Consider the following 22628-nt stretch of genomic DNA (forward strand, 5'->3'; position numbering starts at 1 on the left):
CGTTGTACATTTTATTCATAACAATGTCAACAAGCATAAAATCTTAAAAAGTTTTAATGCTGAATATTCGTTTGAATAATTTTATAGTTTTGTTTTCCACAAATTATTTAGATGGTAGGCAGTATATTAATTGTATGATATATAATTGACAGTATTCACAAAATAAGAAAATTAGTAGACATCTTCCTGTGATCCTAAGACAACACCTCTGTAATGTAAAATGTTATAGCTGTTAGTAAAAGTATATTTATTCATCTGAAATATTTGTGGATAAATATAACTATTTGATCAATGGACATTATTTTGAAATGTATGTGACATGGATAATCTATATTATAATATTTTTTGTATTTGTCTATACCGTAATAAAACATCTACAGTGCCTTATTTGATTAGGTACCTAATTAAGTTGTTCACGTCGCTATAACATGCCTTACCAGTAGATAGCTTTATGTCTAAAACATTTTATATCAATCTCTCTTTGCGCACAAGGGGGCTAGTGTAGAGCTATAGAATCTTACAGGGATCAGCCGTAGGTATTCTCTCGGCGGCGGACAATGATAGCTACTAGTGGAATACCGATATAGGAAAATAATACACGTTTCGGTGACGGTGATCAAATACGCGAACATCCGAACCTAAACGAAAATATAATATTATCTCGTACATTGGCCGACGACGTGACTGTATTATTTTATGTTTGCAGCTTTGACGTAAGAGGCATGCCGTTGGATCAAGCACACCATTATTCAGCGCCAGATGTGTTTGGAAACCGTGCCTCATTCCGGACAGTTACAGATCCGGCATGTCTATTCGTGGACGAGGTGCACCGGAACGACGAGGGCGTGTACAGATGTCGTGTGGATTTCCGAAATTCCGCCACCAAGAGTTTCCGGTACAACTTGTCCGTTATCGGTAAGTGATCTGCTCCAATATTATGCCGGAATTCGTATATAAGCAGACATAACGCAGTATTTTTCTGTCACGATACAATTATAAGTATAGGAACCTGGCGGCTGGCATGACGATTGTTTGATAAATGTATAAATATTTTTTTTTTATATGTTGTTTGTATTGTTTATTTACCCGGAATTGTATACTACACTATACGAGATAAGTTATATCTTATACCAGTGTGTATGTCTTATACTATACCTACCTATTCAGGCGGACGTGTCGGGTTTATGTTTTATTATTATTATTATTATTTTTTATTATTATAGGTTAGGTATTTTGAGTTATTAGGTACGATAATAATCATGAATATGAATTACTGCGATAGTCCGATAACATTTATTATTATTTTATTCCAAAAACCTGAATATGGAACCGAGCCAATAGAAAAACAAAAAATATGAAAAATAAGAAAATACTATCACAACACAATAAATTAGAATAATAATTGCTATAAATAGGACACATAAGTAATAATATTTTTAAAGATAATAATATAATCTAAGTTATTATGATGTATCAAAATTAAACAGAATATTTGATAGGTAACATTTATATTACCTATGTAGGCTACAACAATAATAATAAGTCGTATTGACTTCATATAAGTGACAATTTATAAGACAATCAAAAGTCAAATGCACATTGCACGCAGTATAGTAACCTACTACTATAAAGTTCAAGAGACAAAAATATATTGGTCCTTCCTAATATAGACATATAGTAATATCTGTGTTGTGCAGCGTATTTGCGTGTTGACAATCATAAATAGTTATAACGACGTTACGACGAGCCAATAACTCAAATGCGATATCATATTATAGAATTGGCCAAAAATGTAAATAATGTAAGAACTTATTTGATCCTTAAAAAGCTGTGTGGTAGTTTCAAAGTCTATTGATTGTACCTACTGAACGTTTAACAATATAAAAATCTAACACATTCGAATAACATAATACAAGACGTATACATAATAAATAATATATTTTATTTACAAAATATAATAAAAGTCACTGACTGCAGATGTAATTAACCAGCTGTGTGAGTATAGCCAGTAGATAACTCTCATATATTTTTGAAGGAACGGTTTTTAATTTAGACGTTATTTATATATTGAATATCGATTAGATCAAAAAATTATTACATGTGGTTACCTATAGTTGATTACATCAAATCAGCTATTTCTATTATAACCTGTATAATATATTATATGTTTTAAAAAAAAATATTATTATTATGTTCCTAACTTTCACTAAAAAACAGTGGTACATAATTATTTCTATTTTTATGTCATTCTGTTTCAATTGTGTTTTAATTATTATTGCAAAGAATTACAAAATATGCAAATAATTGTTGAGTACTTCAGCTATATGCCATGTACGCCGCACGGTATCGTTATTTGACTATACGAGCACATAAATCTAACAAGTTAGGAAAGCTAACTCTTCGAGCGTGTTAAATTTCTGGTGTCTAAACGTATTTTAGTACAACGAAATAAACTATAATTCCATGATAAACAAATTAAAAAGAATTTGGTAACCTTTATGTTTTAGTAACTACCTATTTAGTATTTTTTTAATATTGACTAATATGAATCATTATTAAATAATGCTCACATTTTGATATTTTTTAATACAGTCTAGTGTGCATTTACTTTGAACTGTAGTATTAGTGGTAAGTTTATTGGTGACTGTGTGATAATAACTAACGGACGGTCACAACGGGGATATTTGGTGTTCATAACTAATGTTTAGAAATTTGGTAAAACAATGAAAAGATTTAAAAAAAATAATTGAATTAACCTCGTTGAATATTATCAATGTACATCATGAGTGATTTTTAACAAAAATAACAAAACATAGGACTGTAATTGATTGAAAACAAATTAAGCGTTTATGACGAAAATAATAATTACATCAGACCGGTATTCCACAGAAATTAAAAAAATCGAAACTAGTTTTTTGTTGTCGCTAATATATGAATAATTTATTATCGAATAGTTTTAAATTAACACGGTAAACGCAGCATTACCACTAAAGCCTAAAATGAATCATTATTCGTGTGGTTTAAGCTTTCAGACAACAATAAGCTTTCACGTGTAATTATTGGCAGAAACCCAATTTAACGTTTTATTTTTATTTTTAAATTGCATAACCAAACGAAATTAATTCAATCCATAGTGGCAAATTGTAATAAACTTTTATTTAAAATTAGTTTACAAAAGCAGACAAATATTTAATTAAAAAAATTAAACCAAACGAAGAACATTTATAATATGTACAACTTAATTGAAAAAAAAAAATTATAATAGTTTGTTGAATTTCTTTGTATTTACCAAGTTAAACAATTATTATTCCAGATGTTAGTCATTCAATAAACGTAAGTGTATATTTTTTAAACTTTTAGCTGGTAAATTATAATGTGAGCTATTATACGATCATCACTAGGGGCTGGAATAATATTCTTTTGCATATTCTTTTTAAGCCTATGCATTCAGACGGGCGTTCGAAATCTTTACAAAACACGAAACAGGTGAGTTAATGGCAAAATTTTTTTCCGCATATTTGGGAATATTTCAAGATAAAAGAATATTTCGTATAATAAAGAATATTAGAGAATATATTGTTTAATTTTTATAGATGTTCGATATTTTTTGTTGCAGTGGTGTAAATAATATAAATTATAATATGTCCGATAATAGTGATATTATGATATTGATGATATACGTTTGGTATAGTAATGTACTACAATCGTCTGTAGTAGATAAGTGACTTTCTTAGATAACGATGCAACTTAAAGATAATTTTTCACTGGCTATGATAACTGTTTTGCAATATGCTCCTGTGATTTCAGTTGAAGTCGTACGTTCTTTTAGCACATAATATAAAAACATTTTAACCGACCGTCGTACAAATATAACTCCAGCGTACATGAAACAAAATATAGTTGTCAACTGTTTTAAAAAATGTACGTAGTTAAAAATTTTAAATAATTGAATATTAAATATTATTATCAATAATTTAATCAAACTTTTCTGAACATCAAGTATTTTTTTTATGCACCTATTTATATCAGGTTTTTGTATTATTTGCATATTATGTATCTATTTATATCAGTTTTTTCGTATTATGTGTTTAATTATTTTGCATATAAATGCATATTTTTAGTTCAAGAGAATATTTTAATAAAAAAAGCATATTTTATTATGATTTTTAAAGAATATTGGAAGAATATTTTCAACTTTTTAAGAGAATATTAGCATCTTATTTTGGCTATTTTAAAAGAATATAAATCCGGCCCCAAATTATCACCATTATACATTATGCTCAGCATCATCATATATTTCGGGATAACGACTCATATTTCTAGTTGCATTTCAATAAACATGTTAATCGAAATAATTGGAAATATAGTCATTAGGTAAGTAATTAAGAATACATAAAAAATTAAAAATCAGAATACGAATAAATTCATTACTAAAGAAAAAATGAGAGTGATAATAATTATGTTTGATATAACATCCATAATATATAACATTAGTTTTGTTATTCAAACAAATATTAGACCATCACAATGCAAATAACATAAGCCATCAACGAAAATCAATTGTTTATATTATAATATGTTATAAAATGTGTGCATTATTACTAATAATTTGTGATTTGTAAACAAAATCAGTTAATTGGATATACGTGTTGCTATAAAACTTTTTCAAGGCATAAATAACGATCAATCAGCCTCTAACATTAAAATAAAATAAAATACTTTTTTTTTTAAATATACTTAGTGTTTATTAAAGAATCCATAGTTTTTAGTTTTTGAAGTTCTATGATGAATGCATATTTTTAGAAGATTATACATATAATAAAATAAGAGGAAAAATTATCAAACAAACTATATATATTCAATGCAATGGATTGCATTTTAAATCAATTATATTCTTCTTGGTTGTATAACATTGTGTGATTTTTGGCCATCGCACTGCCACAGTTCTTAAAATATTTTAGTACTTAATTTACACACTCTATTATGAGTTATGACGTTTGCAGCAGAATAATATAAATAATAAAAACGGGTATTGATGATTATTATCACTCTGTAGAATTGACACAATTATTATACTTACGTATTATTCAAGTAAAAATATCTCAATGACTTTTCTTTTATTTGATAGCATTACCGTGAGATTGGTCTTCTATGGCTTTACCTCGACATAGGTACTAAATAAGTTTCATAGTATATACATTATACCCGAATTGGGTATGTACTTGTGCGTACATTGAAATCTTAACTTCTGTATATTATTACTATACATAATGTTACGTAGGTGCTTAATATTATTATTGTGACCGCAAACTGAGTAATATAAGCATGGAAAATGACAATGAGTAATAATAATGTATAATATTATGTACAGAGCCCACTTATTGTTCCCGAAAGGGTCATACTGAAAAAGGTCCACTACCTTTCTGTTGATGTTATTTTTCAATATCTAATTAATATGCACACTTCATGTTTAACTTTAAAAGCATTCATCAAAATGAATAAAGCGAATTAATAAAAGAGCTACTTATAATAAGTAATATACTTTTCAGAAGTTAATAATAGATTCATAAATGATTGCGTCTCTTTTTATAAATTATCACTTTTTCATTGACCATAGTTCTAATGGAAAGTAGCTGGTTGAATATTTCTAATGTTAATGAACATGCGTTCACGGAAGTAATTCGGTAACATCGGTTTTATAATTAAAATTAAAATAGTACCTATTAAAAAATGGATATCATTATATAGTTTATCGTATATTAGTCGTAGGAACATTTCAATCCTTAAACATAACGTGTATATAAAAAAAAGAAAACTATTTTACCGTTCTTATTATTCAAAAATGTTGTAAAAGATTTATTCATAATGTAATACAATATATTTTAATTTTTAAAATAGAATTAAGTATTTCATTATAATATATTATTTACTTACTAGTATTATACTTCGATCAAAATTATTTTTGTTTGCGTAATTTAAAAATAAAATATAATGCCAAGCGTGTCATAATTTAAAATAGTTTTATATTTTCCAATGGATTTTGAGTTATGTAAATTTATTATGATAGCTGATAACAATCTCTGAAATTAAAATAAATGATATTGTATATGTATTTAAAAAAAAACATTTATACATTTTATTTTGTCTTTGCTTAGCAAACCCTATCGGCTACTTTATAAATACTTCCATCAATTACATGATTTTGACGTATTTACTTTGTTCTTTTATTTATTTGTTTTAGTCAATATTTTCTAAAATAAATATCTGAAACATTAGGTACATAAAAAATGTTATAGGTAGGTATATGAAATATATTAATATTGTATATTATATTATTATGAATTCACTATGATTAAAATTTTTAAATATTAGAGTTCCTAAATAATTTGATTTGGCCTTCATACATACAATTTAATCAATTAATTTAATAAATTAAAGAATGAATTATTTATTCCTTTTTTGTAATGGAACTAGTAACAAATATTATTTTTTACTGTAATTTTTAAAATAGTTAAATGCTCGTAGGATACCTTGTTCTTGTACCATACGGCCTATAGTTTAATTTAAATACCTAGATACTAGGTATACATAATAGTATATTGTACATAGGTTGTTTGATCTTAAAATAAACGTAAAATATGTTTAAATAATTATTATTTTGTATTTAATATTACATTTTTAGTAGTGACAAATATAATGACTTGGACTACACAACTTTTTACATGAATATTTATGGACCTTAATGTGATAGTTAATAGTTTAAACACATTGTACAGTTTTATTTAATTTAACTTATTATTTATTATTCTAGCAGCTATGTTTAACAACTCACTTGTTTACTTGTGCACTTAAATTAAAAGTTGAAATAGTTAAATTACATTCAGTTAAAAATATAAAATACCAGTATTTAAGATTTAGTATACACTATTAGAATAAATGTATTAGTTAGGAGTTTTGATTTATGTTGTATTTACGTATTATTAAAGAGTTTAATATTGAGACGTATTGTTTAACGATTGACAGAAGTGATGTTGGTATAATAAAAGATAATAAATAGATACTATATAAATATAATTAATAGATTAGGATCAACTATCAAATATTTTAACAAAAATAACCAAATATAAAGTGTTTTCTTTGGCTTAACCTCTATAGGTTTATCATGTTTGTTTCGATAACATTTAAATGTTTTGGGATAAGTAAACATACAAAACTAAATAAAACTCGTAAAAAACATGATATTGATTTACCTCTATTATAAATAATAAACTTTCGACCTCTATTATAGCAGTGTTTAGGGTGTGTAGCGGGGATCATGGTGGTGCCCGAGTGTGCATTAAGTAGCTATACCGATAATATTATGGTTTAATGATTAAATTGTAATTAAGTAAATAGTTTAAGGATAGATAATAATATAGGAAACCGGGAATTAGCAATAAAAGTTGTCAGTTATATATTTCTGGGTAATGGTTATGTCAAATGAGGCAGTCAGGGAGGTGAAGAAAGAGCCAGTCCAGTTAAGATAGTATTATAATATAGTATTAATACCTATTTGTTTACATAATATAAGATAATCGGTATTAGCTATGTACCTCGGTATGTAGCTCAGTCGAAATATTGGCTTCAAGCATTGAGTACGTATTTTATTGTGATCCATTAATACCAAGTTTACTATCGATTACTTACAGAAATTGTAATTCATAATATTATATTCAAGCCGATTGTACCTAGAACAAATAATATCAATACGATAGAAGGTAAGAATGTTTAATAATAAATGATATTCTTGCATTATACTATCTATTTTGTATCTATAAACGTTGATTATATATACAAATATTTATAATGAATGCCACAAGTTTGATATACCTGGGCCGGCATGGACTAAGATTAGTCCGTGAACTGGGTTTAGCTTATAATTTTTTATTACTAATCAATATTATTATTCTCCAAGTATAAAGTTTATATATTGTATATTGTAATTACTAATTTGTCAACATAAGTAGAAAAAATATTAAAACAATAAAAATGTTACATTGTCCATAACATATTCATTGTTTGATTCCATCCTAAGTTATATTATATAAAGCAATATATATTGATACATTGGAAAGTTACTACAAATAAACTTTTACCGATCTTCTATTTTATAATTATTAGTTACCTATTGATAAAATAAGCTGACAATTGCCCCCTGGTTGACAAAACTGCAGTCATCTTATGTAGGACTGATTTCGTAACAATACAAAACGAATGTAAGATGATACACAAGTTTGAGTCATATATTTTATATAATATAATATGTGTTATGAACATTAATATATTATATTAATAAAATATACTACTGTGTATGGTGTTTTATATAAAATACGGTTCTGAACGGAGACGGGTCTACCAAGCTATACATCAAAGAATATTTTATAATACATTTATTGCCACAGTGATCGACTTGGCAAAATTAAAGTTGTTGTTTACTTTTTAAAATAGAATGTCCCCATCACTTATTGGAACAAACGTTATTGAACCGTGGGGATATAGACCCCTAGACCCCCCCAAACCTTACATTAAATCATATAAAAAAAATACAAGTATGACAGTTAAATATTGTAGGTAGGTACCTATTATATAATATTTTATAGTTAAAAAAATCAAAAATAAAAGTTAATTAATTAATAGTTAATAGTTTAGTAAAAATTACCTAGTTAATATTAACTGATTTATAGTTTGTGGTTATGACATTTTCCATAAAACAAATATTATGATGGTACTTATATCGCGCATTTTGATAAAAATGCAGAATGATAAAGTGTCCCATGCGTTTCTCTTAAAAACCATAGTAGGGGTACGCTAAAATTTGTGAACAATTAACAGGGGTAGTCCGTTCTCTTGCGCCTACCACCAAGTCGAGCTCTGTTTATATGTTTATTCCTATTAATAATATCACGGTAGGTAGAACTATTTTTTTCCCAAAAAAGTAATCGCATATGTTATATAGTTATATAATGATTATTAGATTTTATAATATTTTCGATATCTTTTAATTGTAAGAAACAACTTATGAGAAACTTTAATTGCTCACAAATAAAACTTTTAACGTACCTTCCAAATTCGACACGGGTCTGACACGTCAAGTATATGCAGTAAAAGTGCTGAGGTCCCTTAGGGCAGCATTTTATCACCCGTTTTTAGATTCTGAGCGGAACGAGGAAGCTATTGGTTTTACAATGGTGTTTATTTATTTTTTATTTATTTTTTATATCCTGTATACAAAATTTCTACCAGAAGGAGTGCTTCGATTTCATCATATAGTACCTTATCTTTTATCAAATTGGATCAAGATGGTACTTTAAAGAGGTCATTTTTCGATTTTCTCAATAGAAAACCACCGAAAAAACCCTAAAAATGGGATTTTAATTTCTAACGCTTTGTTTATCACCATAGAAACGAATAAAAAATTATAATCTTATAATATTGATATTCAACTTACATGATAAAATAAATAATAACAATATAAAATATCCAGACTGACAAACCATCTCCGCTCAGAATCGTTTTTCTTATACAATGATATTTTATCATTGAATTCAAGTCGAATACAATCAATTATATAATGACCCACTTGTAATCCACTGTACAGCAGAGCGACATCCACTTACCTGCTTTCTTTTTCTATAATATATTCGCCATAGATCAACCAATCACACTAAATACATCAGTAGCAGACTATGGCGATGACAAGGTAATCATCTCTATGAAGGACAATCCACTCATAGCCTCTGGAAACCTCCAAACTCACCTAGACCTTATGAAGAACTGGTATACCAAATGAAGATTTAAAATAAACTATAGCAAGTCTAGGCATACCACCTTTACAGGGGTGTTACCGGTTTCCGCCAAATTACAAAAAACGTCATTCATTTTTCCGCCAATTATAAATTATAGAATTTTAAAGTTTGGGAACCCTTACGTAAAGATTTAATAATTTAATATATTTTTTTAAGTAACTATAATATTATTGTATAGTTTAAATAATATTTTTTCCAATTATTACTTATTTTAATATAATAGTAATAGTATTAGTGTACCGTCAAAATAAGTCAACAAATATAATTTTATCATAACACTTATTATTACGATAAACCTATGGTTTATTTTGAAGTATAATAATAGTCTATATTATGGTGGGTTTTTAATTTGTATACCTGTATGCGTCTTTATCTACATAGAAAATATTATTTTATAGGTATAGATAATATTGTCTAATCTATCATCTCATATCATACTGCAATAGTTTGTTCAATTTGTTAGAAATATTATGGTATTGAGTACTGTGTAGCGACCAGTGATCACCGATCAGTGGATATACTTGTTTAATATAAGCTACAGTAATGTCTGCACAACTAATTACCAGTAAACGCGAAAATCCTCAAATTGTAATTGATAATTTTAAGTTTAGTAAAGCATATGAAGGAATAGATAAATTGCGTTGGAGATATATTAACAAATTAACAAATTATGTGGAGAAAAAAATACACAAAAAAAAATTCTGACAATGAAGTATTGTACACGGAAATTGTCGGTACACTAATATTATTACTATTATATAATAACTATAATAAGTAATAAGTGGAAAAAATATTATTATTTAATTCTATAGTGTGTATAGTGTGTACCTATACAATATATTATAGTTACTTAAAAAAAAAATATTAAATTATTAAATCTTTATGTAAGGGTTCCCAAACTTTAAAATTCCATAACTTAGAATTGGCAGAAAAAGGAATGACATTTTTTTCTAATTTGGCGGAAAAAGGTATCGGCGGAATACGGAAAGGTCATTTTTGGTGGAAACCGGTAACACCTCTTTACACTTGACCAGCTCCTTCCCTTGAAGTAACTCTATACGGTGCTCTAATCCCATCCTCTTCTACAGTTAAATTCCTCGGGCTAACACTAAATAAAAGATTAACATGGACCCACCATATTAGAGCAAAAATACTATCACTGAATAACCGTTTTCGTATCTTCAAACCTCTAATCACTAATAAATACATTACGGAATCCAACTATAGGGAAGTGCAAAAAAGACAAATCTAAATTAAATTCAATCCTTAAAAAACATTGCGCTAAGAAAATTAATCAATGCTTCCCATTAGTAAGGAGTCCTAATCATACTCTCCACACAGACATGAAATTAAAAACAATCTACGAAGAAGCCAAACACTTTTATAAAAGATTCCACAACCGTCTTTCCTCCCACTCAAACCCTTTAATTAGAGACCTTTCCTCTCTCACAACCCCAGGCAGCCCTCCTAGACGCCTAAAACGCAAATGGTGCAGACCTTTTACAATTTTAACTCTAAAGAAAAAAAAAAACATGTCTAAATAAATAAATAAATTGTATAACTTTTAAAAATCAACAATTAAGTGTCATCATTGAGCTTCTTCTTTACTCACTTCTTTTTTTGTACTCTCACGTGTATATACTTATTATGTCATCTGATATAGATTGTATATATTTTTGACTTAAAATCAAAAAAAAAAAAATAAACAAAACTTTAATCATACACGTAAGAACAAATTTGAAACTTTTAAATGTTTGTAAATAGTACCAAAATATTTTGAAAACTTTATCTCCTCTAAAAAATGCCAGTACAAATATTTTGTGTACACTTAAAATCTCTTCTAAACAGTAATAATTTTTTGAATTAAAATAAAATAAAAAAATTAATTTGGTTGAAATCCGGTTCTCTCTTAATTTTTTTTTTTTATTTGCAAAGATTATTTTTAAAAGGACTGATACATTTTTTAATTTAATCCCTCAGAGTACTAACTAAAATGAAGCTACTATATATCCAATTTTTTACCAGAAACCACCTTTGAATTTGAAAATTGGATAATTTCTTTTTATTATAAAAAATGTCTTAAGACATATCTAATATTTTCTTTGTAATGATATTTCAATTTTAAATATTTAATACGGTTGTATAGACACATTTTCTGAAGAAGTCTAATGTTAGAATTAAAAAAAAAAAATTATATAATTTCGTTTTAATTTACTAAACTCATAAAACTTATGTATAACAATTATATAATATACGTACATACCAAAATACCAGTGAAAATGTTTTCACTATAAATTTACAAATAGTACAAAGTATATTATATAGTTTGGTTAAGGTTTCGCATAATATTATGTTCTTTATGCGTTTAATTGCATTTCATAGTTTTCATGTAAACTAATATTATTTGTAATTCTCACAATAAGATCTAACTTTCGCATTAATTTAAACTAAGCTTTTATGTTATATAACCTGACAGAACAAATTTGGTTGGCATAATGGTTTGAAGTTTTTAATGTTTCAGCAAAAGAGGTCATTTTTAGATTTTGTAATTGATTTTCTTAAAAATAAATAGGTAAATACATCTAACTGTCAAAAATATGAAGTTAATTTAAGAAAGCGTGGGCTTAAGTAAGTTCAATCCATAATTATTTTATAAAGGAGATATTTTTTTTGTCTAAAATGTGTTTTTATTATTACCAACTATTTATATAGAATAGGCAGTGTAAGAAACTCTTTCATGATGTATTATTAATTTTTAAGCTTAGAATAAAATGTAAACATTTTTAATAAATTTATTTATCTATTTTTCAGTTACACATTTTCTGATTTTAAAAGTCTATATTTTTTATGGTATTATTTATAATTGATACTCATAATTAAAAGTCGTTTTGAAATATTATAATTTAAATCATTGGTTGTAAAATGGAATATAGTATATTTATCTTTATAGCCTCAATTTTTTATTTTTACCAAGAATCAAATATTAAACCTTGGTAATAATTATATAGTTTATTTATTTTATGTTCAACCTATAAAGCATTTGATAGGTATAATAATAGCCTACAGGTTATATGGTTAGGCATACCATTTAAGATATAAATAAAAGTTTAAGATAGTGGCCAAAAACCTAAATTAATTTGTTGAACTGGTGGAGCATTCTGTGTATAAGATGATTGTTACCATACGAGATGGAATATAAAAAATTAGTGATTTCTTGTTGAGTATTTAGGGAGCGAGATTGTTGCGAGTAGCTCGGGAGCATTAACTGTGCCACTAATAAGGGGAGAAATAAATGAAACACAGGCACCAAAACAGCGTAGGTCGAGGGTAGAAAATTTTTAGAGAGGAGTAAATAGTAGAATAATCATGAGGGGAGTGAATAGTGTATTAAAAATAAAAGAAGCATAGGATAAAAAAATTATATTTGAGGATTTAAAATACTTTTTGAAAAATATTTAGGTATGTAGCCAACTAATTTATGCATAAAAATACTTAAAAAAAAAAATAATATATAAAAATACGTATACTGAGTATATAATATGTTGTACTTATGTATAATTGTTTATGTATATTTTATGAAAGTATTAAAAATAATTAATACTGATGAGTGATGAATAACTGTCTCCATATTATACTATATTGTTTATAATAGTTATTATTACATCAATTATATCACTGAATTATCTTGAGAACGATTTAAAAATAATCACTGGACATTTTCTAATAGTTTTCAGTAAATAATAAAGTAATACAATTTTTCTAATATTATTATATAATATAATTTAGTGTGTGTATGGTATTATGATTTAAACAGGTACTTAAATTGTTTCCCAAAATAATGGACTTATATAAATTCTATTATTTTTATTTTGCTAGCGGGTTTTTGTGTAGGAGTATTAGATTTCACTATGAACCAATATCGATTGTCCTGGCACATAAACCAAGTCCAAGAAGAAGAGTGTTCGGCTGACAATAATGATAAGGTGAGAAAACAATTTCTCCGTAATCCTATGGTCAGATCGCATAGCTTCGGATTTATAATATCTGTAAAATCCAGAAGCCCGTGTTAAAATGTCTCCGTCAAACTGTGGAAGTTCTAAGCAGTCGAATCACGTATGAACCAGTAGCCTTTTATTATGATAAGCCGATTTTATCTCATCGATTTTTATCCACATTTATACTCGTATACTCCAAATTGGTTTTTCGGGATCATCGCACGCTCTTCTCTATATATAATAGTATTCGAAATGATCATAAATATATGTATAGGTAGATATATATATATATTATATATTTATTATAGAATATCTTGCAGGTGTACTACAGAGTCCTGGAAATTTACTGATTGCTAAAAGATAATTGAATATAATGTAAATTATAACAAATTTTTCTATAGGTAGCTAACATATTGTATAAAAATATTTAGTTATCTATAATACGTACTCTTTTTTTGAACCCGCAGAGGTTAAAAAAAATATTCCAACACTATTTTTGTTGCGTACCTACTCTATTATATCTGATACTTTTAGTTATTGTACTCATGCTGCCACACATTTCTATTTCGCTTTTGTATGATTAATATGCTGTCAAAATAAAATTTAGCTAACTCAATTGAACGCTTTCAAACGATGGTAAATTTTATAGTGGTTTAACGTCGTTCTAGACGAAATCGGCGGTACCACGTTTAACGCATCACCGCTTGATTCTTATTACCTGCCCACTAATGGAACCTTCTCAAGTGCGGTCTATTAACCGACACGTGAATACCTTTTTCTGCTTGACCCCAACGATCTATTATTTTCTGTAAACATCGCAATAAAACTTTCATAAAAATTATATTTTGTAAAATATAATATAACATTGTGTTTTATAGTTGGTGTGGATATATTACTACATCAACAACGTGATATTGTATAAAAATACAATTTATTAAAATATTTTCTCTAGTGTATGTTCATTTTCTTGTAAATGTTAGGTTTTCAACAAATATCATAATCATACATTATTATTAATTTCCATGGTAATAACTAATAATATAGTGTATTACAAAATAGGCATTTGGTAAGCCTATAATTTAAATTCTAGTGTTATAATCATATCATGTTATTACGAAATTCATTCTAACTGAAATTTAATTAATTCTAAGTACGTGATATTAACCCGTCGTTGGTGACGTTAATATTTTCATATCATTAGTGACGTGTTAGCGTTTCGCTCACATTTAATTATTTTTGGAAGGGTGAAATTGGGAAAAGTGGACTGACTAATCTATAAGTAGACATTACAACGAATCTAAATCAGTTTTAAAAACTATTATCGCATTACTAGGTCGATCAGTATGATGGAAGAAATATTGGTATGTTTTGGCTAAAATAACTGGCCGCCGTCGGACCGCCGATCCCCGGCGATCAAATACTGGTAACCGTCCCGTCGACATTTGATGGTAATAAGACGGAAAGTTTATATATAGATTAGTTATTTTCCACGTATTTATTTCCATAAGTAACTTGTATGAGCATACTAAAAATATCGATATAAGCAAAATAATTTGAAGCCAAAATAACAGTTATGTGAGCGAAATGCTCATAGCGTCACCAACGACGGGTTAATTATTTATTTAATACCACACGATTGCTTAATCATAAGTCATTGACATCCATTTTGAATTAGGTACAAAAAAATAATATCATAATGAGTTCGCTTTTATGATGCTGTTTGAAAATTGCATATACAACGCGCCGTTATAAAATATTTATGAATCATTATTATTTATACGTAGGTACTTGTAAATTGGATTGTTTGCTGAAGTCTAAAATTCCTTCGTTTAAAATTTTCAATTTCGTAACGAAAAAATAAATACGTTGATTGGTCTTTTTTGGTGCCGGTGTCACACATTTGCATATTACCTATGATAACATTATTTTCGTCGGTAGCCCGTGTTCTTAGTGAACAAATCGAAAGGTCACTTGTATTTTTAATCCATATAAGTCCTGTAAACGTGTGTTTGAGATTTTGGTTTACAATAATATATATTATTACCTACAATTAACGATAATTTATTAAAACAGAACATTGTAAACCCTGAATTTATAGCATCATTATAGTTTTAGATACCCTGATGTCAAATCATGATTAAAAATAACAGAAATACCAAAACATTTTCGTCAAACATAATACTTTGATCTTAATCACTTTTATTAGTGTATTGTTTAGATTTAATTTTAATTTTACGAATCAAACTCGGATTAAGATTATTTTTGGCCATGGGCTAAACAGTTATAATATAATATTCACTATCCTTGTATTATAGGCATAGAATTATACAACTACTAGATAGCCGACTCGTGATATAGCCTCATAAGACCTGTAAAGTCTGGCAGCCATATGGCTAGAGGGCAAATTTCAATTGATTGGTCGGTGTAATATTTGATTTTTGCCAGGAATTATATGATAACACCCAAATAATGATTAATGATAATTAAAAGTCACAGAATAATCTTATAATCATTGACCTAATATAATAGGTCAATGGGTGTTACCATAAAAAAATATTATATTCCATGACATGGTTATAAATGACATGGATTAATCAATCGTATTTTTCTCTCTTGTCATCACGATTAAAAATAGTATGGTTGCCCATCGAATCTAGAAAAGTGTCTACCGAAATGAATCTCCATTATCAGTATTAAACAGCTGGAAATTTACGCTCTATCGCTTATTTGTTGTAGTGATGCTAAATGCAATTACCTTTCAAATGTAAATTGTAGTTCCGTGATAGCCACTATGGCATATAAGCGCTAGTGCTTAAAATTCCAGCTGTTTTAATTTAACTTTAATACTGATTATAGAGATTCATTTCGGGTAGACACTTTTCAAGTATGAGAAATCATACGTCGATGGGCAACCATACTATCTATAGCCGTGATTGTCATATAGTCATACAGCCGCCTGACTTCAATATGCTCATCAAGTCGGTTATTTAGTTGTTTTATATATCTATGATTATAGGAAAAGTACTAACCTTCAAGAGCCCACTTTTGTTCGATAGCCGTGGTGTGGAATTCATATAAGATGTTTTGAAGTTTTCATAAAACCACCAGTAGGTACACTAAAAAAAAAAAAATGCGGGAAATCGGTGATTAAATAATTTACTCCCACACCCCAAATATTATCTGAAAGACAATAATATTATATTAATATTAAAATTATTTAAATATATTAGTTACGTAATGTAATGTTTTATTTTCACCCTTGTATGTATTATTATATATGTGTAATTATTATAAATACTGACCCGCTATATACCATTGAAAAAGTATCGTTATGCGACTATCAGTACCAAATTGAACGATCAATAAAATAATATTGATATATTGTTTGTTGTATATAATGTATTTCATAAAATTCTAAACGGCACTGTTATAGAAGTTACATTAAGTATTTCAAACTCATTGAAAGTCACTAAGTATTACGTGTTTGTTAAAACAAATAATAACTATTTTATGTTATAAAACCAGGTTGTTTAACTTTGTCAAAATATTTGTGTGTTCCTCTATTATTTTACACTGGGACATTAACCTTTTGAGAACCTACTTCAATTACGAATTCCATTAAATTTACGCATTTTTATTAATTTATAAATACTAAGCGTTTATGTCGTGGTGTGTGTGTGAGTATATGTCTGTGTGTGTTATATAAACATAACATAAAGCAAATTTCGATTTACAGAACTGGGATACGAATAAAACACGTGTCACTGAAATAAAGTATTTAAATTCATATTTTCGAAAAGGTCTTAATAAAAAAAAAAGTATCAATAAAAATGTACAAAGTCAGTAGGTATTTTTATCAAATTTTACATTGAGCTACAGTACTTTTCAGTAGTAAAATACTGGCGGATTGTTCACACGATTATAGTAGCAAAATATTTTATACTGACCTCACGCCAAATTCAAATATTATTCAAATGGGCTATAATAATATATTGGGGTTATAGTAATCATACATCAATCATCACACTGTTTTTGCTGATCGATACTGTCAGCCATCATTACAATGCAAGAGTTTCATAGGTTTGTGGACCATAATTTATATTTATTTTTGTGTACGGATGATATATTTTTATTATGTACCAGTGAAAATTATTTCGTTCGTACTGCTCGAAGTTAAACGAATTGTTAGATTTTATGGAATCATCCAACAGTTCATCGGGTAGTGGATAAATGTGGATTGTATTATAATGTATACTTGAATAATTGAATTTCTTTTCGGTTGTCTGATGTGATTTACTTATCAAACAGAACTATTATGTATTCCGAGGTTTTTTTTTAAATTTATTTACTCGAGTTCCATTACTTTCACATCGAGTGCTATGGTGAAAGATTTCTGTTAGTTTATCTTACCTCAAGCTTAATTTTTTAATGAACACAATATTAAATACCAAAGCAAAAGTATGCAAGCAGTATGATGTTTGGTGGAAAAAATAAAAATAAAAATGACTTGTCGATATTCATAAAGTAAATAAATATTTTGGGACAAATGTGAGGTTTTCGAGTGCATAAGATATGCACCTCAGTGCAAAGGATCAAAAGTGTTGTGTTGCAATAATGGATAGGTATGGAGTGTTCGCTTTATATGACTGTGCACTGCGTTATGACAGTTGATTTCTTTGATCCATCTGGTGCAGGAAACGCGGTGTACCATGCGTAATCCCATTGAGGATCCAGAAAATTTTTAAAAAAAGTTCCCTTTGTGCAAACGGTGTATCTGGCAAATAATAAAAAAAAATGGGGAGGGGCTCAAAAGAAATACACAACAGTCGAGTACACTTTCACGTTCGGTAGATCAACAAATAAAACGAAGTAGTTTATTTTTATTCTCTCAATTTCCTAGCAAATTTTCAAGTCAATAATAAAAAAAAAAATAGAAAATAACACGAAGGTTTATTTCTATTAAATTTCCCATGCACAACATGACACTATATTTTTTGCGTTTTGATCTTGAACTCTGGTGGTTATGTACTAATAACCAAACGAGAATTAGTTAATTAAATGTATTTTTGGAAAGACGCAGTGAAAATTGTTTGAGTAAAAAACTTTAACCTTTAAAATATTTACGATATAGTTACGTCTAGCTTTTGGGCTTTTTAAAATACTTAAATTTAGTAACGTGTTAACAAAACAGTTTAATGGTACACGTTGATGGATTTAATAATTAAACATAAATATATAAAAATTACTAATACATACAATTATAACATTATATACAACTATCAATTACTTGTATAATATTAGTTTCAGATAAACGTTATTATTCAAACATACATTAATACAATATTTACCTTTGAACGTTGAATAGAGTAAATAGAATTGATTGTTTAGTTTTTACGTCATATCATTTTATTTTATCCAAAACTTTAATACATTACATACTATATTAATATAATTAATATATTGATGTACGATTTTAAAAATTCCAGATAAATCAAAAAAATAATAAAGAAAAGTCAATATTTTAATATTTAATAACATTTTTAAAAATACTAAAATACTACTCTATATTGATTTTTTAATTTAGTTCACCATATTAGAAGTTGAGCTTGAAATATGTCAAGTAATTTTTTTTTTTTGTAAATATATTATTATTAAAGCAACTGAATATTATACAACGTTCGACTGCGTTGCCTCCTCTATTCAAGTCTACTGTACTAGACTATTTAGACTATTGAAATATGTAAATTGGCATATACGAAATACTAGGGATTCATTGCACGGTAAAAATCAACTCTTTCCTCAATATTTTCATGATGACGAATTCACTGGATGAAACCTATAGAAAAAAAATAAAAACTTTTTACGATTTCCAACACTGAAACAGTCCGTTGCGTTTATAGTTAGGTGATTTACATAACGTAGCAATGACTGTGCAAGGCAAGCAGAATAAATTTGGTTTAAAATGGTCATAAATATCATGTACTTTAAAGCAAATCGTTTTCACTAAGGCTATAGGTGATTTTCACTGGATCATTAGCTTGGAATTTATCGTATCGCGCGTAGGCATCCATTTTTATAATAATAATAGGTAAAGTAGTAATATTATTATTCTGTTAATAAAGATTTTGGGTACTTAGAAAATCAAAAATATTAATAAAAATATTAGTAAAAAAAAAATGAAAATACAACATTAACTATATAAAAAGAAGTTTTTTAAAAAACTTATATTTTTACTGTTAATATTTTTGCTAACTGATGAATTATTATAATTAATTTTTTTTTTTTTTGAGGTCCAACTGTCCCAACTTTCAATCCGCTGCGTCCATTTGTCCTAGATCGCTGAATCTACGTCGCCAATGATCCGTATGATAGTAACAATAATAATAAATAACAAATGATAATAACATGTTATAAGACTGCAGCCCCCGGGTTCGTTTCGACGGGTTGACCTCTGGCAGACGGCTACATCACCAGTGTTGTTCTCTATATAATATTATTGTATTGCACAATAATAATAATAATTATATATATATATATATATATTTATAGTGGTGGTAGAATGGCGTTCAACAATGAAGGGATAAAAGGCGCGTCGAGGTGTCGGACCAAATCATCAGTCAAATAGGACGTTTTAATATCGTCCAGATATCCATTAAAATTGGTTTCGGTGGCAGGGCGGAGAGTCTCTCTGACAAGTGAAAAAGAAACAGTAGGGTGCGCATGCATAAAAAAAGAAAAGTTATATATTATATTTTATGTTTTTTTGTATAGTTCCCTACGCGTATAATCGTATAACTATATAGGTAAGAATTAGGGGGGGGGGAACGAAACGAAAATACGACCGGAGTTATACGATTATACTTGCCATAATAATATAAGTTATAATAATAATATACAATCTATATGCCTGTTCACCGGTCGCCTGTATTCTAATTAAAATCACCGGCGTGTTTGGCCGATTGTTCAAGCGGACCAATTTCGTTGCGTGCCGTCCGATGGATATACATAACATTATAATATTATATACCTTATATTGTTCATATTAATAATAATAACAACAGCGATAGTATAATGTGTTATACCGCAAAACGCCACCACCGATTGATTGTCAGGGGCAGTCACTAAAAATGAATTAATACCCACGATATTAATGTTGTGTAGTCCGACACTCGGACAATGATAATAATATAATAATGGACGTTTCGTGGCGTACAATTCGATGCTTGTGGTGCAGTCGTATTCGTTTTGTTTCGATTCGTGTTTTCGGGCGCAGGGCACCGATCGAGTTTGACGCCCAATATAATATAATAATAATAATACGACGGTTATTATTCACATATTAATTTTTGACGGAACGGAGAAAAGAATTTTAACGATAGTAATTTGTCGGACATGCGATTCAATGGCGTAGGTATTAGGGGAAAACGGTAATCACTATACAATATTTCTATATATAGTATTATTGTTTTCAACGCTAGCTAAAAAAAATAAAAACTACATTAAAAATTAAAATCCATCAAACGCCACGTACAACTATTATAATAATTATTATTACAATGTATCATTTAAGTGTATTATAATTTATAAGGAAATTCTCAATTCATATTATACCGTTGTGGTGATAAATCATTTCAAAATAAACACAATATATTATTTTAATCGGTTTGTTTGATTTGATTTCAGTTACAAAAGTTACACGTGCGTAAATATATTACTCACACTTTATTATACATGTGTAAATACTAAATATAATATAACATGATGTAGATTCGTGTATATATAAGGACGTGTATGTTATCATAATATACCTATTACAGAATTACTTACAACGGCTCTAACATAAATATCAATTAATGCAACCACATCTTGAGAAACTCACAAAAACAATAAACACGACAAAAATTCGTTTAAATACTTCAACGCAAAAATATTCAGCTTTACGTTAGAAACATATACACATACAATAAAAAACTATTTTTTTTATAAAAGATACATAGAAAAATTCATACACAATATTATTGAGTGCATTTTTGTTATCATCTCGAAGGTATATAATATACAATAACTATACAATATACGAGACATTTTATAGAAATTATAAAAACACACTTAGAGAATTCCCGTAGCTAGAAATGTATAAAAATGTTTCTGGTAGGTAACCAAGTAACCAACCAACCAACCAACACGTAAAAAAAAAATCAAAACAATTATGCAGTATAATATTATAATACCATGTACTATGTAATATATTATCGTCTTACATACAGTTTCAAAATAATATTATTGTTGCCAGTGATAAGCGTTGTACCTACCCTCCACCCATCATACTGTATTTACGATTCCGGAGGATAGCAGAATATAATATTATGTTGCGTAAATAGCATAACATTTGAATAAATTTAATTACGAATTACAATAATATTCAATAGAATGAAAATGTACGTCGTGTAACAAACATGTAATAATCGGCCCACGGAATTTACCGACTTATCGAGTAAATACGCGTGACTGACACGATTCCATTGAATATTTATTTGCATTTTTTGTATGAATATTATGCATATGTAAGGATGAAAATTGGGTATTTGGGTATCGCTCTGCTGTACAGTTAAATTTAAATTATAGTATTATCATTGTATACGATAAATGATTCTGAGCGGAGACGATTTGTCAGCCTAGGATATTTTATATTATGCTTATATTGTTATTATTAATACGGTAGTGGTAGTCGATAAGCTGAATTAATATTATTTGCATAATATTTCAATATTTGTATATAATAATATTA

At 27.8% G+C, this 22628-nt stretch overlaps 1 protein-coding gene across 1 annotated transcript in view; it reads left to right on the forward strand.

Moving 5' to 3' along the window:
• The first annotated feature begins 363 nt into the window (after positions 1-363).
• Positions 364-22628, forward strand: part of LOC100168093 (hemicentin-1) — a 197407-nt gene continuing 175142 nt past the window's right edge. Inside the window, exon 1 of the mRNA XM_029490229.1 lies at positions 364-915. Coding sequence (XP_029346089.1) covers positions 723-915 — 193 coding nt within the window. The 5' untranslated portion in view covers positions 364-722. The remainder of the gene's footprint in view (positions 916-22628) is intronic.

The sequence above is a fragment of the Acyrthosiphon pisum genome, chromosome A2 (assembly GCF_005508785.2).
Source record: "Acyrthosiphon pisum isolate AL4f chromosome A2, pea_aphid_22Mar2018_4r6ur, whole genome shotgun sequence".
Taxonomy (NCBI): domain Eukaryota; kingdom Metazoa; phylum Arthropoda; class Insecta; order Hemiptera; family Aphididae; genus Acyrthosiphon; species Acyrthosiphon pisum.